This window comes from Bombina bombina, chromosome 6 (assembly GCF_027579735.1).
Source record: "Bombina bombina isolate aBomBom1 chromosome 6, aBomBom1.pri, whole genome shotgun sequence".
NCBI classification, from domain to species: domain Eukaryota; kingdom Metazoa; phylum Chordata; class Amphibia; order Anura; family Bombinatoridae; genus Bombina; species Bombina bombina.
In genome coordinates, this window is record NC_069504.1 from 303,125,279 (window position 1) to 303,144,546 (window position 19,268).

At 43.0% G+C, this 19,268-nt stretch overlaps 1 protein-coding gene across 1 annotated transcript in view; it reads left to right on the forward strand.

The window, feature by feature from the left end:
• Nucleotides 1–19,268, forward strand: part of CEP290 (centrosomal protein 290) — an 862,077-nt gene that overhangs the window by 534,482 nt on the left and 308,327 nt on the right. Inside the window, 1 exon segment of the mRNA XM_053716925.1 lies at nt 10,204–10,329. Within this exon segment, the coding sequence (XP_053572900.1) occupies nt 10,204–10,329 (126 nt within the window).

Consider the following 19,268-nt stretch of genomic DNA (forward strand, 5'->3'; position numbering starts at 1 on the left):
ACTCTTTCTGGGAAGGTTCTTTTCCTACTGGCTATTGCATCCGCACACATATTCTCTGAGTTGGCGGCCTTTCAATGTAAGCCTCCTTATCAGGTTTTTCATGCCGATAAGGCTGTTTTTCGCACTGGGTTGGGATTTCTTCCCAAGGTTGTGTTGAATCGTAACATCAATCAGGCGATAGTGGTTCCTTCCTTGTGTCCTAACCCTTCTTCTTCAAAGGAAAGGTTGCTTAATAACTTGGATGTGGTTCGAGCCTTGAAGTTCTATCTTCAGGCCATGAAAGAATTCAGACAGACTTCATCTCTATTAGATGTGTTTTTTCGGGGAAGCGCAGGGGACAGAAGGCCTCTTCCACTTTCCTATCCTTGTGGTTGAGGAGCTTGATTCGCTTGGCATATGAGATTGCGGGACATAAGCCTCCTCAAAGGATTACGGCTCACTCAACTAGGGCTGTGGCCTCTTCATGGGCCTTTAAGAATGAGGCCTCTATGGAGCAGATTTGTAAGGCGGCTACTTGGTCCTCTTTACATACTTTTACAAAATTGATGTTTTTGCTTCAGCGGAAGCAGCTTTTGGGAGATAGGTTTTGCAGGCTGTGGTGCCCTCAGATTAGGGCCCGCCTCTTTTGTCCTACCGTTTTTTCATTCAGTGTCCTCTAGAACTTGGGTGTTTGTTTCCCACAAGTAATGAATGAAGCCGTGGACTCTCCTCCCATTAAGATGGAAAACGTAAATTATGCTTACTTGATAATTTAATTTTCATCTGTGGGACGAGAGTCCACGGCTCCCACTCATTTCTCCGGTGGGCAGACCTAAATTTATATCCTAATATTTCTCCTACTGTACCTTGTTACCTCGGCAGAATGACTGGGGGATGATGGGGTGTCTTTGCCTCCTCCTGGTGGCCAGGTTCTGTATTCCCACAAATAATGAATGAAGCCGTGGACTCTCCCCCCACAGATGGAAAACAGAATTTATGCTTACCTGATAAATTACTTTCTCCAACGGTGTGTCCGGTCCACGGCGTCATCCTTACTTGTGGGATATTCTCTTCCCCAACAGGAAATGGCAAAGAGTCCCAGCAAAGCTGGTCACATGATCCCTCCTAGGCTCCGCCTACCCCAGTCATTCGACCGACGGACAGGAGGAAATATGCATAGGAGAAACCATATGATACCGTGGTGACTGTAGTTAGAAAAAATAATTCATCAGACCTGATTAAAAAAACCAGGGCGGGCCGTGGACCGGACACACCGTTGGAGAAAGTAATTTATCAGGTAAGCATAAATTCTGTTTTCTCCAACATAGGTGTGTCCGGTCCACGGCGTCATCCTTACTTGTGGGAACCAATACCAAAGCTTTAGGACACGGATGAAGGGAGGGAGCAAATCAGGTCACCTAAACGGAAGGCACCACAGCTTGCAAAACCTTTCTCCCAAAAATAGCCGCCGAAGAAGCAAAAGTATCAAATTTGTAAAATTTGGCAAAAGTGTGCAGAGAAGACCAAGTCGCTGCCTTACATATCTGGTCAACAGAAGCCTCGTTCTTGAAGGCCCATGTTACGGTACCAACAGTGTACCAAGGGTTAATACCAGATGAACAATGTCCTGCATAGGGAATCAGCAATTCACAACCCAGCCAGTTTCCCTGCAAACATGAGACCAAGCTCCACATTTCAGGTTTAAAAAAGAATAACTACTTTATTTGAAGGCAGCACACAGATTTATACACCCTGGCTTCAGGTTACAGAGGGCATTGGTTTAACAGTAAAGCAAACATATGAACAATGCATCAAACCTCTAACAATTGTCTATTCACAGGTAAAACAGATTAACATATTAAGTTAATTAACTAGGGAAGAACGTTTACTCAGACAATCTGATGTTTGGCAGTCTAGTTAACATAATCACACAAGGACACAATCAGTTTACCCAGACAGACTCCTGAGACACAATCAGATCTGAAACATACATAGAATACATCTTATTACAGAATATAGGAACAGTTCTTATTAGCTATAAAGTCTTTTATGCCCACTTGGCTTATAGAGTCACAATTGCTCCCAAAAGGTGCACTCACACCCTGTACCCATCCTGTATTTATGGATACAGGGTGACATAGACATAAGACAGAGTTATGAAAGTACATGGGGTGTCCAGCATATAAAATTCCATATTTTCATGCAGTCTCTGGGTATCCTTAAGCCCATGTACCTCCAGCCCAAAGAATGTTCCATAACAGGCCCTCCAATGTACAGTGGCGAGATTGGTTTCGTCACATCTCTCCCCTTTTCCAAACAGACTAACAGGGTATCTGACCTCCTGCCGGTCAGTGCCCTGGTTAGTCCAGCAACCCACCCATAAAACACAATTAGTAGTACAGCCCACCACAATAAATGGTTACTACACCTGAGTACGGGGAAAACTTGTCCATGTCCAGGTGCCTCACCACAGCTGTGTGGGGGACTGGTACGCTGAATTGGTGGGTTGCGAGGTGGGCAGAGACCAGCTGTACTCTGCCCGGGTGCCAGCACTACCATGGAAGTAGCCTGGTGGGAGCCTGGTTGCTGGAGGGGGAGACCGACTGTCTCCCCTTTGGATACATAGCTGTGCTGCTGGAGGGGGAGACCAATCGTCTCCCCTTTGGCTAAACAGCCGTGTTGCTGGGGGACAGGACCATCAAACTCCTCTCCCTCTGGTTTGTCATGCTCGGCTGTCCAGGGTATTTACTGTGCCATATACCACCAGAGCGCCTGGTAGGCATGTCAGTTTGCTGGGACAATCCATCTGTATTCCCGTTATGAGAGAGAATTCCTGTCCATACAAACAAGGGTTCAAATTCCTCAGTGCCCAGACCAGGGCCAAACAGTCCTTCAAAATCACATCAGCTTCTTTACGAGTTTTCTGTACCTGCTCTTTATAGGTATCCACAATCCCTTCATACTGACATAGGGTGCCCTTGAGTTGCAGCACCTCACTATGAGCCAGCGTCAGCTTCTCCTCCAGTGTCACTAAGTTTTTCTTTAATGTTTCATGTTCCACTCTCAAGCTGGTGTTTTCTGCAGTCTGTCGGTGCAGCTTGTCTAGCAGAGATTCCTGTTCTAAACGTGCTTTTTCCTCTGCGCTCCTCTTCTCCTTCATCAGCGCATTGTAACGGGACCTCCACATATCAATAGCGGATAGAGATTTACTGAGCTCAGCGTCCTGGGGCTTAGCAGCAGGTGGGTCAGTCTCTGCTGCACGGATCTGGGCACGGGTAGTCACAGAGTTAACATCAGCGGGACCCATAGGAGCGTAGGCAGAAACAAGGGGGGCCAAGTCATTTCCAAGAAGAACATCAGCAGGTAAGTCCTTCTTGACCCCCACATTCACAGGTCTAGCGCCCACTCCCCAATCCAAATGTACCCTGGCAACAGGTAGGCTGAACACATCGCCCCCTGCTACCCTCACAGCCACAGTGTCTCCAGTGTACTGTTTCTCAGACACCAAGTTCTTTTGAAGCAAGGTCATGGTAGCACCAGTATCCCGTAGACCACTGACCTTCTTCCCATTCACTTTAACCAGTTGCCGGTTATTCCGGTGGGCAGCTTGCACAAGGTCTGCCTCATGTAGGATGCTCCAGCATTCTTGCGCCTCTACGTAGCGGGCCGCAGGCTGAGGATTACGTGGGATTCCGCCGGCGGGTCTTCTCCAGGACTGCGCTTGGTTCGCTGCGTTTAGGGGACACTCTGGTCTTTTGTGCCCTAGTTGCTTACATCTAAAGCACCGAATAGGTTGTGAGTAGCACCGCAGGGCTCTCTGAGGGTAGTTTGTGGCCGGAGGCCGTGTGGTATAGTGGTGCGCCGGGGTTTGGTAACTGGCAGCTGCTGGGGTGACTGGGGGTCTGTACTCCACTCTAGCAGGGGGCTTAGTGGTAGCAGTGTCCAGTTTGCGGGCATCCGTATACTCATCTGCCAAGCGAGCCGCTTCCTGCAGGGTGGAGGGTTTACGGTCCCGAACCCACTCTCGAACTCCTGCGGGTAATTTGTCGAAGCAATGTTCCAACAGGAATAGCTGCAGCACCTCTTCCCCAGATATGGCTTGGCACCCCGCTATCCAGTGAGCTGCTGTGCGGTGCACCTTACATGCCCACTCAAGGTAGGAATCTCCAGCTAATTTAACAGTGTCTCTGAACCGCCTCCTGTATGCCTCCGGTGTAACCGCATACCTGGAGAGCAGAGCCTCTTTTACAGTATTATAATCCCTGACTTCCTCATCTGGAATGGCCCGAAAAGCCTCTCTGGCCCGGCCGGATAATTTTCCAGATAATATCGTGACCCAGTCCTCTGCGGGTACCTTGTGTAGTGCACATTGCCTCTCAAAATCCGCAAGGTACCCATCAATCTCTCCTTCTGTTTCCAGGAAGTTTTTAAAAGCTGCAAAATTTACTTTTCTCTTTTCCATCTTAGTCAGTATTGTAATAATCCCCCTCTTCCTGAGGTTACTGGCTTGTGTAGTTGCTCTTCTGGGCGATAAGGTTCATTCCGTCGCTGCCACCAATGTTACGGTACCAACAGTGTACCAAGGGTTAATACCAGATGAACAATGTCCTGCATAGGGAATCAGCAATTCACAACCCAGCCAGTTTCCCTGCAAACATGAGACCAAGCTCCACATTTCAGGTTTAAAAAAGAATAACTACTTTATTTGAAGGCAGCACACAGATTTATACACCCTGGCTTCAGGTTACAGAGGGCATTGGTTTAACAGTAAAGCAAACATATGAACAATGCATCAAACCTCTAACAATTGTCTATTCACAGGTAAAACAGATTAACATATTAAGTTAATTAACTAGGGAAGAACGTTTACTCAGACAATCTGATGTTTGGCAGTCTAGTTAACATAATCACACAAGGACACAATCAGTTTACCCAGACAGACTCCTGAGACACAATCAGATCTGAAACATACATAGAATACATCTTATTACAGAATATAGGAACAGTTCTTATTAGCTATAAAGTCTTTTATGCCCACTTGGCTTATAGAGTCACAATTGCTCCCAAAAGGTGCACTCACACCCTGTACCCATCCTGTATTTATGGATACAGGGTGACATAGACATAAGACAGAGTTATGAAAGTACATGGGGTGTCCAGCATATAAAATTCCATATTTTCATGCAGTCTCTGGGTATCCTTAAGCCCATGTACCTCCAGCCCAAAGAATGTTCCATAACAGGCCCTCCAATGTACAGTGGCGAGATTGGTTTCGTCACAGCCCATGTGGAAGCCACAGCCCTAGTGGAGTGAGCTGTGATTCTTTCAGGAGGCTGCCGTCCGGCAGTCTCATAAGCCAATCGGATAATGCTTTTAAGCCAAAAGGAAAGAGAGGTAGAAGTTGCTTTTTGACCTCTCCTTTTACCAGAATAAACAACAAACAAAGAAGATGTTTGTCTGAAATCTTTAGTAGCCTCTAAATAGAATTTTAGAGCACGGACTACGTCCAAATTGTGTAACAAACGTTCCTTCTTTGAAACTGGATTCGGACACAAAGAAGGTACAACTATCTCCTGGTTAATATTTTTGTTGGAAACAACTTTCGGAAGAAAACCAGGCTTAGTACGCAAAACCACCTTATCTGCATGGAACACCAGATAAGGCGGAGAACACTGCAGAGCAGATAACTCTGAAACTCTTCTAGCAGAAAAAATTGCAACCAAAAACAAAACTTTCCAAGATAATAACTTAATATCTACGGAATGTAAGGGTTCAAACGGAACCCCTTGAAGAACTGAAAGAACTAGATTTAGACTCCAGGGAGGAGTCAAAGGTCTGTAAACAGGCTTGATCCTAACCAGAGCCTGCACAAATGCTTGAACATCTGGCACAGCTGCCAGTCTTTTGTGAAGTAAAACAGATAAAGCAGAGATCTGTCCCTTCAGAGAACTAGCAGATAATCCTTTCTCCAAACCTTCTTGTAGAAAGGAAAGAATCTTAGGAATTTTTATCTTGTTCCAAGGGAATCCTTTAGATTCACACCAATAGATATATTTTTTCCATATTTTATGGTAAATTTTTCTAGTTACAGGCTTTCTAGCCTGAATCAGAGTATTTATTACAGAATCTGAAAACCCACGCTTTGATAAAATTAAGCGTTCAATCTCCAAGCCGTCAGTTGGAGGGAAGCCAGATTCGGATGTTCGAATGGACCTTGAACAAGAAGGTCCTGTCTCAAAGGTAGCTTCCATGGTGGAGCCGATGACATATTCACCAGGTCTGCATACCAAGTCCTGCGTGGCCACGCAGGAGCTATCAAGATTACCGAAGCCCTCTCCTGATTGATCCTGGCTACCAACCTGGGAATGAGAGGAAATGGTGGGAACACATAAGCTAGGTTGAAGATCCAAGGCGCTACTAGTGCATCCACTAGAGTCACCTTGGGATCCCTGGATCTGGACCCGTAGCAAGGAACCTTGAAGTTCTGACGAGACGCCATCAGATCCATGTCTGGAATGCCCCATAATTGAGTTATTTGGGCAAAGATTTCCGGATGGAGTTCCCACTCCCCCGGATGGAAAGTCTGACGACTCAGAAAATCCGCTTCCCAATTTTCCACTCCTGGGATGTGGATTGCAGACAAGTGGCAGGAGTGATCCTCCGCCCATTGAATTATTTTGGTCACTTCTTCCATCGCCAGGGAACTCCTTGTTCCCCCCTGATGATTGATATATGCAACAGTCGTCATGTTGTCTGATTGAAACCGTATGAATTTGGCCTTTGCTAGTTGAGGCCAAGCTTTGAGAGCATTGAATATCGCTCTTAGTTCCAGAATGTTTATCGGGAGAAGAGATTCTTCCCGAGACCATAGGCCCTGAGCTTTCAGGGGTTCCCAGACCGCGCCCCAGCCCACCAGACTGGCGTCGGTCGTGACAATGACCCACTCTGGTCTGCGGAAGCTCATTCCCTGTGACAGAAAAATCCTCATTTCTAAGGAATCTATTATTGTTCCCAAGAAGGGAACTCTTGTTGACGGGGACAGAGAACTTTTTTCTTTGTTCACCTTCCAACCGTGAGATCTGAGAAAGGCTAGGACGATGTCCGTATGAGCCTTTGCTTTTGACAGAGACGACGCTTGAATCAGGATGTCGTCCAAGTAAGGTACTACTGCAATGCCCCTTGGTCTTAGAACCGCTAGAAGGGACCCTAGTACCTTTGTGAAAATTCTCGGAGCAGTGGCTAATCCGAATGGAAGTGCCACAAACTGGTAATGCTTGTCCAGAAAAGCGAACCTTAGGAACTGATGATGTTCCTTGTGGATAGGAATATGTAGGTACGCATCCCCGGATCGGGGGCCATCCCTTCATGCTGTTTTGGTAGCAGTGGCAGGCTTCTTGTCCTGATTACCCTTGTTCCGGCCTTGCATCGGTCTCCAGGCTGGTTTGGGTTGTGAAGTATTACCCTCTTGCTTAGAGGATGTAGAGTTAGAGGCTGGTCCGTTTCTGCGAAAGGGACGAAAATTAGGCTTATTTTTAGCCTTAAAAGACCTATCCTGAGGGAGGGCGTGGCCCTTTCCCCCGGTGATGTCTGAAATAAACTCTTTCAAATCAGGTCCAAACAGTGTTTTACCCTTGAAAGGGATGTTAAGCAATTTTGTCTTGGAAGACACATCCGCTGACCAAGACTTTAGCCAAAGCGCTCTGCGCGCCACGATAGCAAACCCTGAATTTTTCGCCGCTAATCTAGCTAATTGCAAAGTGGCATCTAAAATAAAAGAGTTAGCCAATTTAAGTGCTTGAACTCTGTCCATAACCTCCTCATACGAAGATTCTTTATTGAGCGAGTTTTCTAGTTCCTCGAACCAGAAACACGCTGCCGTAGTGACAGGAACAATGCATGAAATTGGTTGTAGAAGGTAACCTTGCTGAACAAACATCTTTTTAAGTAAACCCTCTAATTTTTTATCCATAGGATCTTTGAAAGCACAACTATCTTCGATAGGAATAGTAGTGCGTTTGTTTAGAGTAGAAACCGCCCCCTCGACCTTGGGGACTGTCTGCCATAAGTCCTTTCTGGGGTCGACTATAGGAAATAATTTCTTAAATATAGGGGGGGGAACAAAAGGTATGCCGGGCCTTTCCCACTCCTTATTTACTATGTCCGCCACCCGCTTGGGTATAGGAAAGGCGTCGGGGGGCACCGGAACCTCTAGGAACTTGTCCATCTTACATAATTTCTCTGGAATGACCAAATTGTCACAATCATCCAGAGTAGATAATACCTCCTTAAGCAGTGCGCGGAGATGTTCTAATTTAAATTTAAATGTTACAACATCAGGTTCAGCTTGTTGAGAAATTTTTCCTGAATCTGAAATTTCTCCCTCAGACAAAACCTCCCTCCTGGCCCCTTCAGATTGGTGTGAGGGTATGTCAGAACAGTTATCATCAGCGTCCTCTTGCTCTTCAGTGTTTAAAACAGAGCAATCGCGCTTTCTCTGATAAGTAGGCATTTTGGATAAAATGTTTGCAATAGAATTATCCATTACAGCCGTTAATTGTTGCATGGTAATAAGTATTGGCGCACTAGATGTACTAGGGGCCTCTTGTGTGGGCAAAACTGGTGTAGACACAGAAGGGGATGATGTAGTATCATGCTTACTCCCCTCATTTGAGGAATCATCTTGGGCAATATCATTATCTGTGGCATCATTGTCCCTACTTTGTTTGGACACTATGGCACAATTATCACATAAATTTAAATGGGGAGAAACCTTGGTTTTCATACATATAGAACATAGCTTATCTGATGGTACAGACATGTTAAACAGGCTTAAACTTGTCAACAAAGCACAAAAAACGTTTTAAAATAAAACCGTTACTGTCACTTTAAATTTCAAACTGAACACACTTTATTACTGAATATGTGAAAAAGTATGAAGGAATTGTTCAAAATTCACCAAAATTTCACCACAGTGTCTTAATGCCTTAAAAGTATTGCACACCAAATTTCAAAGCTTTAACCCTTAAATTAACGGAACCTGAGCCGTTTTTACATTTAACCCCTATACAGTCCCAGCTATCTGCTTTGCTGAGACCCAACCAAGCCCAGAGGGGAATACGATACCAAATGACGCCTTCTATAAACTTTTTCAGTGGTTCTTAGCTCCTCACACATGCATCTGCATGCCTTGCTCTCCAAAAACAACTGCGCATTAGTGGCGCGAAAATGAGGCTCTGCCTATAACTAGAAAAGGCCCCCATCTGAAAAAGTTGTCCAGTACAGTGCCTGCCGTTTTTCTAAACAATCCCCAAGATTATAATAACTATTAAGAGTTATAATCTGCAAAATATGCTTAGCAAAGTAATCGTTTTAGCCCAGAAAAAATGTCTACCAGTTTTTTAAGCCCTTATGAAGCCCTTTATTCTTTTACTTAATCTAAGAAAATGGCTTACCGGTCCCCATAAGGGGAAATGACAGCCTTCCAGCATTACATAGTCTTGTTAGAAATGTGGCCAGTCATACCTCAAGCAGAAAAGTCTGCCAACTGTTTCCCCCAACTGAAGTTACTTCATCTCAACAGTCCTGTGTGGAAACAGCAATCGATTTTAGTAACGTTTGCTAAAATCATCTTCCTCTTACAAACAGAAATCTTCATCTCTTTTCTGTTTCAGAGTAAATAGTACATACCAGCACTATTTTAAAATAACAAACACTTGATTGAAGAATAAAAACTACATTTAAACACCAAAAAACTCTTAACCATCTCCGTGGAGATGTTGCCTGTGCAACGGCAAAGAGAATGACTGGGGTAGGCGGAGCCTAGGAGGGATCATGTGACCAGCTTTGCTGGGACTCTTTGCCATTTCCTGTTGGGGAAGAGAATATCCCACAAGTAAGGATGACGCCGTGGACCGGACACACCTATGTTGGAGAAATTAAATTATCAGTTAAGCATCATTTATATTTTTCTTGGGGACACAACAACTATGGCATGCATTGTTCTGCCTTTTTGTGAGGGCCACAAAAACTAGTGCAGAGTGCCAAATAAGCATATGGGCCACCAGTTGTCCTTCCCTGTTTCAAAGTTCTACAAAAGTAAGATAAACATATTATTTATTGAGTATGGTATAAAAATATTGAAATATATTGATAGTTGTTTTACTGATAAGTTTAAGCAATTGGTATGTGTTATAAATAACTAAATAATTGTTTGTTTGTTTTCAGAATAAACCGGATTTAGACAATAAATCAAGTTTAACTGAAGAACTTCAGAAAAAGATTAAAAAGCTAGAACAAGAGCTAGAGAAAAAACCTGAAAAAACAGAACGAAAGTCTGTTCGAGATGATAAAGTATGTCAAATACAGCATTTTGGTTTTATGTGTCACATTCTGTTGCATTTTCTGAGTGAAATTGATTTTTGTTTTGTTTTTTTTCTTTCAGTGAAAACCCCAATAACTTTATAGCAGCAATAATAATATATCTAATAATGAAAATATAGAATATTAATAATAGGGTTGATCACTATATATGTATTATAATGAAAGCCAACTACCACATGGTCACCCTTACTCTCTCGGGCCAATCTAGTGGACATTTTTCAGAGCAGTGCACTGTCAGAGTTCTCACTTGGTGGTCAGCATCCACTGGAAAGTGCTCCAAACCTATAGCTCCTTTGTCAGCTTACTTGCATTATTTGGCACATGATTCATGACCCATTCCATTTCCCCTTTCAGCTGTTTACCTGAATCATGGAGTGTGATAATTTTGCTACCTCTTACCTTGCACTTGCCACTGAACTGCTCTGTCTGGTGTGTGTTCATTACCTCTCCTCCATCCTTGAGGTCAGATGAGGATTAAGCATTAAAGGGACACTAAAGTCAGAATTAAAGCTTTGTGATTCAGATATAGCATGCACTTTAAATAAAAATTCTAATATACTTCCATTATCAAAATGTGCACATTCTTTGTAAATTCATTAGGCTAAAGCTCCTACGGAGCATGTGCAAAAGTGCCCAGTATATACATATATGCATTTTGTGATTGCCTTATTGCTGTCATATGGTACAGGGGTAGGGGAAATTGAATTAACTTTGAAATGTGTTAGATAATATTCTACTGCTCATTTTAAATTCAAAGTAAGTGCTATTAAATTGTATTTCTCTTGTAAGGTGTATCCAGTCCACGGATCATCCATTACTTATGGGATATTCTCATTCCCAACAGGAAGTTGCAAGAGGACACCCACAGCAGAGCTGTTATATAGCTCCTCCCCTAACTGCCATATCCAGTCATTCTCTTGCAACTCTCAACACGCTTGGAGGTAGTAAGAGAGAGTGGTGAAAAATAGTTTATTTTCTTCAATCAAAAGTTTGTTATTTTTAAATGGTTCCGGAGTTGTACTATTTTATCTCAGGCAGAAATAGAAGAAAAATCTGCCTGAGTTTTCTATGTTCTTAGCAGGTTGTAACTAAGATCCATTGCTGTTCTCACATGTGTCTGAGGAGAGAGGTAACTTCAGCGGGAGAATGGCGTGCAGTTTACTCTGCTATGAGGTATGTGCAGTTACAATTTTTTCTAGAATTGGAAATGCTAGAAAATGCTGCTGATACCGGATTAATGTAAGTTAAGCCTGAATACAGTGATTTAATAACGACTGGTATCATGCTTTCTCTCAGGGGTAATACCCTTATAAAAATGCAATATAAAACGTTTTGCTGGCATGTTTAATCGTTTTTATATATGCTTTGGTGATAAAACTTTATTGGGGCCTAGTTTTTTCCACATGGCTGGCTTTATTTTTGCCTAGAAACTGTTTCCTGAGGCTTTCCACTGTTGTAGTATGAGTGGGAGGGGCCTATTTTAGCGCTTTTTTGCGCAGTTAAAATTACAGACTGAGACATCCAGTTTTCCTCAGAAGTCCCCTAAATGCTACAGGACATATCTAAAGGGCCTAAAGTCGTTTATTGGGGAAGGTAGGGCCACAGCAGAGCTGTGGCAGTTGGTTGTGACTGTTATAAAACGTCTGTCGTTTTTTTGATCCGTTTTTTGAACTAAAGGGTTAATCATCCATTTGCAAGTGGGTGCAATGCTCTGTTAGCTTATTACATACACTGTAAAAATTTCGTTTGATTTACTACCTTTTTTCACTGTTTTTCAAATTTTGACAAAATTTGTTTCTCTTAAAGGCACAGTACTGTTTTTTATATTTGCTTGTAAACTTGATTTAAAGTGTTTTCCAAGCTTGCTAGTCTCATTGCTAGTCTGTACAAACATGTCTGACATAGAGGAAACTCCTTGTTCATTATGTTTAAAAGCCATGGTGGAACCCCCTCTTAGAATGTGTACCAAATGTACTGATTTCACTTTAAGCAATAAAGATCATATTCTGTCTTTAAAAAATGTATCACCAGAGGAATCTGACGAGTGGGAAGTTATGCCGACTAACTCTCCCCACGTGTCAGATCCTTTGACTCCCGCTCAAGGGACTCACACTCAAATGGCGCCAAGTACATCTAGGGCGCCCATAGCGATTACTTTACAAGACATGGCGGCAGTCATGGATAATACACTGTCAGCGGTATTAGCCAGACTACCTGAATTTAGAGGTAAGCAAGATAGCTCTGGGGTTAGACGAAATGCAGAGCATACTGACGTTTTAAGAACCATGTCTGATACTGCCTCACAATATGCAGAAGCTGAGGAAGGAGAGCTTCAGTCTGTAGGTGATGTTTCTGACTCAGGAAAGATACCTGATTCTGATATTTCTACATTTAAATTTAAGCTTGAACACCTCCGTGTATTGCTCAGGGAGGTTTTAGCTGCTCTGAATGACTGTGATACAATTGCAGTGCCAGAGAAATTGTGTAGACTGGATAAATACTATGCAGTGCCGGTGTGTACTGATGCTTTTCCAATACCTAAAAGGTTTACAGAAATTATTACTAAGGAATGGGATAGACCAGGTGTGCCGTTCTCTCCCCCTCCTATTTTTAGAAAAATGTTTCCTATAGACGCCACCACACGGGACTTATGGCAGACAGTCCCTAAGGTGGAGGGAGCAGTTTCTACTCTAGCAAAGCGTACTACTATCCCTGTCGAGGACAGTTGTGCTTTTTCAGATCCAATGGATAAAAAATTAGAAGGTTACCTTAAGAAAATGTTTATTCAACAAGGTTTTATCCTACAGCCCCTTGCATGCATTGCTCCTGTCACTGCTGCTGCGGCGTTCTGGTTTGAGTCTCTGGAAGAGGCTTTACAGGTAGCGACTCCATTGGATGACATACTTGGCAAACTTAGAGCACTTAAGCTAGCCAATTCTTTTGTTTCTGATGACATTGTTCATTTGACTAAACTAACGGCTAAGAATTCTGGTTTTGCTATACAGGCGCGCAGGACGCTATGGCTTAAATCATGGTCAGCTGACGTGACTTCAAAATCTAAGCTACTTAACATTCCCTTCAAGGGGCAGACCCTATTCGGGCCTGGTTTGAAGGAGATTATTGCTGATATCACTGGAGGAAAAGGTCATGCCCTTCCTCAGGACAGGTCCAAATCAAGGGCCAAACAGTCTAATTTTCGTGCCTTTCGAAACTTCAAGGCAGGTGCGGCATCAACTTCCTCTAATGCAAAACAAAAGGGAACTTTTGCTCAGTCCAAGACGGTCTGGAGGCCAAACCAGACCTGGAACAAAGGTAAGCAGGCCAAAATGCCTGCTGCTGCCTCTAAGACAGCATGAAGGAACAGCCCCCTATCCGGTAATGTATCTAGTAGGGGGCAGACTTTCACTCTTCGCCCAGGCATGGGCAAGAGATGTTCAGGATCCCTGGGCGTTGGAAATTATATCCCAGGGATATCTTCTGGACTTCAAAGCTTCCCCCCCAAAAGGGAGATTTCACCTTTCACAATTATCTGCAAACCAGATAAAGAGAGAGGCATTCTTACACTGTGTACGAGACCTCCTAGTTATGGGAGTGATCCATCCAGTTCCAAAGGAGGAACAGGGACAGGGTTTTTACTCAAATCTGTTTGTGGTTCCCAAAAAAGAGGGAACCTTCAGACCAATTTTGGATCTAAAGATCTTTCTCAAAAAAATTTTTTATTGAGGTATTTGAAAACAGTGACAATAGTAACTTAACTTGCATCTATGTACAAATACATAATTGTGCATACGAGTCATAAAAAAAAAAAAAAAAGAAAATAGCACTACCACAGATATAGATAATACAACCCAGTTAAGCTTAAATGGCTACCACAAAAGAAAACAATTGTCAACACATTGGTAGGTATACTTAACATAAGGAATTAGAGCTTCTTTAAAGTTATTTGGATGGCCTTCCAACTACTAGTCATGCTACTTATCGACATTGCGGGAAGGAATGTATTAGAATCATTTGGTAAGGTTACCTAATGCATATATATAAGAAGTGGCAGTCTATGGTATTGGTTAAATTATGCAAGTGTCTAAAATGGAACCTCATTTTTCTAATATATAATAGAAATGATTCCCTGCTTTATTTTTGTGGCCACTTTTGGACCTGAAAAGTCTAATGAGCGGTGGTGAGGGAAATTAGTTTTTGCATGGCCACTTGTGGGCCTAGTAAGGGGAGGGGATATTCAGCGGGTGAGCACCGCTATGCAAATGAGGGAAAGGGTGGAGGGCGGATCCATATATATATATATAGGTAATTTAAGGAACATGGCGGAATCTCTAAAGTTATTTATCTGTGGGAAATGATGACGCTGCAAATCATATAGTGTCTGGGAGCTTATCACACATAGGAACACGAGAGAGGCTATATAAACTTTGTATTGATAGACCTTCTAACTCATATGGAACATGACTAGAAAAGTGGGCCCCAGAAGTGGTGCTTTACTAAGTATATGGCTGAAAAGGAAGGGCAGGGACATCTTGAGTATTATAATAGGACTTATCCATTACGTATGATAGAAGCATTATATCAAGAGGTCCCGTATTATAGATATGTAGATTATATTTTCATATTAAATTAAACTAAGAGGTCCCTTATTATAAATATGAAAATTATATTTCCATATTAAGATGTACCTTTAACTAACATTGTGATTAAACTAGAAGGTTCCTTATTACAGATTGAAAATTATATTTCCATATTAAAATGTACCCTTAACTAAATTGTGTTAGCTAAGAACATTGTGATCTTTGATTCAGCATTGTGATTATACTAAGAGGGCCTGTATTATAAATATGAAAATTACATTTCCGCATTAAAATGTACCCTCAACTAGTTTTGTGATTATACCAAGAGGTGTCCTATTAGAGATATGAAAAACAGTATGCAGTAGCGAGTATAACCAAAACATGGACCTGACTCAGAGGACATGAACAACTGCAAGAATAAGTACCACCTGCAAATCTTATAATAATATGTTATAGAGTTTTAACTGTGACAAGAATATTAAGCTGGCTGTTATAGCTCCTAAAAACACAGCCATGTATCATGTAATAGCTTGTGGCACAGTATGTTTCATAAAGCTGCATAATCCAGTACTCACAGAAACTTATTTGTATCTACATTGGTTGCCTTAACTCCATTTTACAGTCTACTAATAGGTGGCTATGTTAGAGATTGAATATAGGTGAAGTCTATAATACTGACATAGTGAGCCCAAAACAACCTGATTATTAGGCATTTAAGACTATCTATACAGAAAAAATTAGAATGTAGGGTACTTGTAGGTGAGGAGCTAATAGGGGTACATGTTCAGACATAGTTGAAGCTATAACCTCTAAATAAGATAAGATAGAGCCAGTATGGGCTGTCTAAATTATGAACTACGCAATACTGTATAGATAGAGGCCTCAAGACAATAGTAAATTAGAAAATAAACATCATTAATGTAATAGCAGATAAACATTTAACTAGAGAATGAACACATAAAATCGAACAGAAAATCTAACATCATTAGGTATAGTAGGTATATGCGTTCCTGCAGACCACTATATCTAGTATAAGAGCACATCTAAAATGTCAGCCTATGCCTTCCCTAAGCAAAAGGAGATCTGTGTTTCCAAATTTCCGTGTACAGTCCCTGAGGAAAAAAACTGCACAGAAACATCTGAGCTGGAATATCAGGTGGGGATCTTGTTATATGTTGTAGTACCGAGATATCCATTTGAGCCATTGTACACTGTATTATTTCTGCCGTTGCGCTTCTCGGTTGTGTTAACGCTGCGCCCATATTCAGCTTGCATCTTTGGCCCTCTGAGTCGCGGCTGTATCTGACAGGCCCCTCCGAGTGAACATGGGATGTCTCAAGTGGATCCAGATCAACTGCTCCCGATATCTGCTGGACCATCAGTGTGTGTTGAACGGTATGTGCAAGGTGAGGATGTGTAACATCTCTGGTAAAGACTGAGTCGACTGTGAAAGCTGGTGGTAACGGTATTCGCATGGTCTCGGAAGATATTCCCGTGCAGCTTCCGACCATTGACATATCACTTGGGCTCATTGTCACTTGCTCAGCAATAGATGGGTCACTCTGATCGCGTGATGTAAGTCCTGATGTATCTGTACTGCCATCAAGCTGAGTGAAAGAAGCTTGTATGTGCTCCGGAGCTTTAGTTTTCAGCGTGGTTTCTGGATCCATGTTATATAGGGTATCGTTGGTTGCTCCCTGCATTGCCAGAGCTAATGTACCCGATAAACCTGAATAGCAATGGTCGAGTTGTAGATCAAAGTCCTGTAGGAGAGTATACAATATCCTATGAGCCTCCTCCATACTGGCCAGTTGCAGCTTATTATGTGGATCAAAGTTAGCAGTTATATTCGGCGCGCCGGGAGAGGGTGTCAAGGAACTTGCGTATTAAGGCCTTAACAGTCAATGCAGGATAAAGACGAAGTAAATATCGCCAAGTTAGGTATTTTCTTGATCAGCAAGCGTCAATGTAGATGAGTGAGCAATTTTCCACCACTTAAGCTGCGTGATTGTAGAAATAAATCAAAATTTTAGGATCTCAAGCTAGAGATCACTAAATTAGCGTCCTCTCCCGGCGCTGCCTGGCCACGCCCCCCCTGGATCTAAAGATCTTAAACAAATTCCTCAGAGTTCCATCATTCAAGATGGAAACTATTCGTACCATCCTACCTATGATCCAGGAGGGTCAATATATGACTACAGTGGATCTAAAGGATGCTTATCTTCACATTCCGATACACAAAGATCATCATCGGTTTCTCAGGTTTGCCTTTCTAGACAGGCATTACCAGTTTGTAGCTCTTCCCTTTGGATTAGCTACAGCCCCAAGAATCTTTACGAAGGTTCTAGGGTCGCTTCTGGCGGTCCTAAGGCCGCTGGGCATAGCAGTGGCCCCTTATTTAGACGACATCCTGATACAGGCGTCAAACTTACAAATTGCCAAGTCTCATACGGACATAGTACTGGCATTTCTGAGGTCGCATGGGTGGAAAGTGAACAAGGAAAAGAGTTCTCTATCCCCACTCACAAGAGTTTCCTTCCTAGGGACTCTGATAGATTCTGTAGAAATGAAAATTTACCTGTCGGAGTCCAGGTTATCAAAGCTTCTAAATTCCTGCCGTGTTCTTCATTCCATTCCGCGCCCTTCGGTGGCTCAGTGCATAGAAGTAATCAGCTTAATGGTAGCGGCAATGGACATAGTGCCGTTTGCACGCTTACATCTCAGACCGCTGCAACTATGCATGCTCAGTCAGTGGAACGGGGATTACACAGATTTGTCCCCTCTACTAAATCTGGATCAAGAGACCAGGGATTCTCTTCTCTGGTGGCTATCTCGGGTCCATCTGTCCAAAGGTATGACCTTTCGCAGGCCAGATTGGACAATTGTAACAACAGATGCCAGCCTTCTAGGTTGGGGTGCAGTCTGGAACTCCCTGAAGGCTCAGGGATCGTGGACTCAGGAGGAGACACTCCATCCAATAAATATTCTGGAACTGAGAGCGATATTCAATGCTCTTCAGGCTTGGACTCAGTTAGCAACTCTGAGGTACATCAGATTTCAGTCGGACAACATCACGACTGTGGCTTACATCAACCATCAAGGGGGAACAAGAAGTTCCCTAGCGATGTTAGAAGTTTCAAAAATAATTCGCTGGGCAGAGATTCACTCTTGCCACCTATCAGCTATCCATATCCCAGGTGTAGAGAACTGGGAGGCGGATTTTCTAAGTCGTCAGACTTTTCATCCGGGGGAGTGGGAACTCCATCCGGAGGTGTTTGCACAATTGATTCATCGTTGGGGCAAACCAGAACTGGATCTCATGGCGTCTCGACAGAACGCCAAGCTTCCTTGTTACGGATCCAGGTCCAGGGATCCCAAGGCGACGCTGATAGATGCTCTAGCAGCGCCCTGGTCTTTCAACCTGGCTTATGTGTTTCCACCGTTTCCTCTGCTCCCTTGACTGATTGCCAAGATCAAGCAGGAGAGAGCATCAGTGATTTTAGTAGCGCCTGCGTGGCCACACAGGACCTGGTATGCAGATCTAGTGGACATGTCATCCTTTCCACCATGGACTCTGCCTCTGAGACAGGACCTTCTACTTCAGGGTCCTTTCCACCATCCAAATCTAATTTCTTTCATGTAATTAGCAAGAGTCCATGAGCTAGTGACGTATGGGATATACATTCCTACCAGGAGGGGCAAAGTTTCCCAAACCTTAAAATGCCTATAAATACACCCCTCACCACACCCACAATTCAGTTTTACAAACTTTGCCTCCGATGGAGGTGGTGAAGTAAGTTTGTGCTAGATTCTACGTTGATATGCGCTCCGCAGCAAGTTGGAGCCCGGTTTTCCTCTCAGCGTGCAGTGAATGTCAGAGGGATGTGAGGAGAGTATTGCCTATTTGAATGCAGTGATCTCCTTCTAAGGGGTCTATTTCATAGGTTCTCTGTTATCGGTCGTAGAGATTCATCTCTTACCTCCCTTTTCAGATCGACGATATACTCTTATATATACCATTACCTCTGCTGATTCTCGTTTCAGTACTGGTTTGGCTATCTGCTATATGTAGATGAGTGTCCTGGGGTAAGTAAGTCTTATTTTCTGTGACACTCCTAGCTATGGTTGGGCACTTTGTTTATAAAGTTCTAAATATATGTATTCAAACATTTATTTGCCTTGACTCAGAATGTTCAACTTTCCTTATTTTTCAGACAGTCAGTTTCATATTTGGGATAATGCATTTTAATTTAACTTTTTTTACCTTAAAATTTGACTTTTTCCCTGTGGGCTGTTAGGCTCGCGGGGGCTGAAAATGCTTCATTTTATTGC